Source organism: Microtus ochrogaster, linkage group LG1 (assembly GCF_000317375.1).
Source record: "Microtus ochrogaster isolate Prairie Vole_2 linkage group LG1, MicOch1.0, whole genome shotgun sequence".
NCBI lineage: Eukaryota > Metazoa > Chordata > Mammalia > Rodentia > Cricetidae > Microtus > Microtus ochrogaster.
Genome location: NC_022027.1, coordinates 56355307 through 56359085, shown reverse-complemented (window position 1 = coordinate 56359085; position 3779 = coordinate 56355307). Strand labels below are relative to the sequence as shown.

The 3779-nt window shown below is 44.6% G+C and overlaps 1 protein-coding gene across 3 annotated transcripts in view; it reads right to left on the bottom strand.

Annotated features, from left to right (window-relative positions):
- Positions 1-245: 245 nt before the first annotated feature.
- Cdc7 (cell division cycle 7) overlaps positions 246-3779 on the bottom strand; it is a 19394-nt gene continuing 15860 nt past the window's right edge. For all 3 annotated transcript variants that reach the window (XM_005359639.3, XM_026784990.1, XM_026784988.1), the window contains one exon: positions 246-1556. In XM_005359639.3, coding sequence (XP_005359696.1) covers positions 1189-1556 — 368 coding nt within the window. In that variant the 3' untranslated portion in view covers positions 246-1188. The remainder of the gene's footprint in view (positions 1557-3779) is intronic.

Genomic DNA, 3779 nt, shown 5'->3' with positions numbered 1-3779 from the left:
GCACACACCACATGTGTCCGACTCAAGTTACCTGGACAGACTATAGCACACACCACATGTGTCCAGCTCAAGTAACCTGTAACCTGGGCAGACTATAGCACACACCACATGTGTCTGGCTCAAGTAACCTGGGTAGACTGTAGACACTTACCACATATGCCTAGTTAAGTTACCATTCTTTAAAGGAGCAGACTGACATAAATATTTAAAAGGAAATGTTTATTATTAAATACATATTCCCAAAACATTCACATTTTAAAAAAAATACACACAAGACAAAATGTATATACATGCTGATCAGTGCTCAAAACAGGATGAGTTTTCTGAGTGACAGGTCCCTAGAACCTGTCGTTATCCAAGGGGACTCCTCAGCAAGTCTACCCTTCCAACCCCTGGGAAGCCAGAGCAGTTTATAACGTAAAAAACGCACAAATTGCTGTGCAAGTCCTTAGCTGCTTTGTTTACTTCATTATCCTTCTTCCCAATCCACCTGAGACTCCAGTAACTATTTTTCTCTGAGCAAGGTCAACTTAGAACAGAAACACAGAGATCTGGATGCTCGCAGCAGACAAAACCCCCACAATGTTCCCAGCTGTACACTCACCTTTCCTTGTGGCAGATACCTAATTAAATAATAAACTGAGACAGTGTGAAAAAAATGGTTATACGAGGAAAAAAAGCATTTCCGCCTTATCAACAACACGCACATCATTAGGCTGTCAATATAAACATGGGCTACACTCGGTAACGCACCAGACTGCAGCGAGCACTGTGTAACCTCCTTACATCTCTGCGGTAACTACCTGTGTTTATACGCACACCTACAGGAAAGATCTCTATCTCTCCTATACACCCCATGTACACAGCGTAGACGGCAGAGATCTGGAAGCAATCTTTGTCATTCATTTAGGCCCTGTCATACCTGTGAATTTTATGACCTGTTCCTTGAACCGTGGATCAGACTAAGGCTGCTCTAGAAGCAGAGAAAACCAGGGAACTAAAGATCGGACTCTACTTGGTGGTTTAACTCAAAGGTCATGCCAGGACATCTGTTTGCAGTCTGACATCAGAGCAAATACTGTAATTTTAAAATAAGTTATTCATCCTCCCTGGACTTGGATACAAACAAGAACCTGTGGTTACCTGCCCACCTCAGACACAGCAGAGACAGTGAACGGAGAAACTGTATCAGGAGCTCATATCTTTAAAGAATGGATGCAATAAGGCTGCTTCTGCTGTTATTCGTGAAGCTGGGTTTAGATCCAGAAGTTTATCAAGCAGATCATAGGCCTCATCAGGCACTGCGTCCCAGCCTTCCAAGTTGGTAGTACACTCCATGGGATGAGTCTCACAGCCACTACTGTCCCCTCGATACACGGAATCCTTCGAGTGCTGTGGTGGAGGTATTTGTACGGGGGAAGACGTGTTCTCTGGAGAAGTACACCCTGGTGGACCAGCTGCTAACTTGGGGGTGTTAGGGTCCAGACCCCTTAAACTCTCACAGAGTTTTCTCAGGTCTTGTGCCGGAACTTCTTTGCTACACAAAATTGATTTGCCTAAAAGAAAAAAACAATTACCTGAATTTATCAGAAGCAACTCATGGTGATATCTTGTTTGTACAAATAAAGCTTGCCTCAAGATCAGCGGGTGGAGCTCGCCACTAGCTCACCCTGTCTGCACAGACAGGGAGTTACATGGCTGGGTAGAGAGAGGAAGTGATGGGGTGGGGGAGACAAGAACTCAGTCTTCTTTTGGCTGGGAAGTTGAGTAGGTAAGGTTGGTTTTGCTTCTTCATCTCTCTGATCCCTCAGCATTTCCCCCCAATATTTGACTCCGGGCTTTTAAAAAGACCTATTAGAACTCGTGGTACAGCAACTTATGAGAAACACGTAAGACCAGTCATGTGCCTCACAAATGTATTCAACCTTCACAGCTGAAAGCCAGGTTACAAAGTAGGGAACAGAAAACAGAAAGCAGGGATTTCCTGAGCTGACTGCCAACTTCTCTGCATACCGCAGGTATGTTAGGATGTTCTGGTAAACACATTTGGGCTTAGCTCAAGAATCATATGTGTGAGGTCTGTATTCAAAAAGGGCCTTGTTAAGCTTCTGTTAATCTGTGGAGGGTTGTTACTATGGTAACGAATGAACCATGTCTGTCTCACCTACAGACTTTGAGCTCCTCAAGATTCAGATGTTTGGATCTCCTCAAACCTATGCATTCCTGGTGCACACGAGACACTGTCAATGTCTGTTGTGCTGGTCTAGATGAACCTGTCCTAAGCAGTAGCTGCGCCCTCTCCACTCTACCATCTGTAGTAAACATTTTCTTCGACTAGGACTTCAGCTCACAATAAAGTGCCTGGTACCCACCCCAGGCATGCTAATGAACAAACCAGATCTCAGTTTTTTCAAAACTATAAGGGTCAGGTGGGGAGGTAATCAGTGGATACAGCACTTGCTGCATTCAGTGTGAGGACTCACGTTCTCGTTCCCACAATCCACCCAAATGCCTAGTGAGTGTGACGGCACACCTTTAATTCTAGTGCTCAGTAGGCAGAGATAGGAGATCTCTCAGGGCAAACTAGCTTGTTAGAATAGCCGTATCATCAATCTGTGCCTCCGTGAGTAAGGAGAGCAAGAGGAGGGCTCCTGTGTCAACTTCAGGCCTCCACAAGTGCACGCGTGCACGCGCGCTCACACACACACACACACACACACACACGTTTAAAAATGTAAATGCCTGTAAAATAACCTGCCACCAGTCTGTTGCCAGAATGGGCAAAAGTAAGGACAGAAACAGGTCATCGTCAACTGTACACTTACGCATCAGACAGAAACAGGTCATAGTCAACTGCACACTTCGGTATCAGACAGAAACAGGTCATAGTCAACTGTACACTTCGGTATCAGACAGAAACAGGTCATAGTCAACTGTACACTTCTGCATCAGACAGAAACAGGCCATTGTTAACTGCACACTTCCGCATCAGACAGAGATGCAGCTGTAGACAATGAGGCGCACACACAGGTCCCTTGATGGAGCATACAGCTTGACAACAAAGCAATCTTGGTAGTAAAAAGCCTCCTTTACATATTCTAATATAATTACTGGACAGGAAAGAGGAGGGGGTGGGCAGGAATGGAGAAAGCCAAGGAAGCAAATGAACACAGACTAAGCTTGTGAGAATTTAACATGCGAGCCCATTTTTACTTTTAAAACTCACTTCTACTTTTGACAGGAAATTCGACCAGAGGAAGCAAGCCATACAGTTTTATTCCTAATTTATTAGCTTGCTCTGACATAAGATAAAGTCCAGCATGTTCTAGTGTCAGGGAATATTATTTTAAGGTTTGTTTCTTTTCTTTACGTTGCATTTATTTAACTCTGTGAAGCTGTTACTTTGCCTGTCTAAAATACCTGAGGGGAATAAAGGGCTGGGAGCAGAGAGCACACACATGATAAATATGGGAGAAAAGGATCGGAGAAGGAGGAGAGGACATCAGGGCCAGGCACCCCACACGGTGGCCATGGAGTCAGAGCGAAAGTAAGATTCACAGAAGTAAGAAAAGGAGAAAGTCCAGAGGCAAAAAGTAGATGGGATAATTTAAGTTAAGAAAAGCTGGCTAGAAACTAGTCAGTCTAAGGCCGGGCTAGGTAAGAATCAGCCTCCGTATGTGATTTATTTGGGAGCTGGGTGGGGGTCCCCTCAAAAGAGCCAAACAAGTAAAAAAACACCACATGGTATCCTGGGCTGTGTGTGCACAAATGTTAGCCCG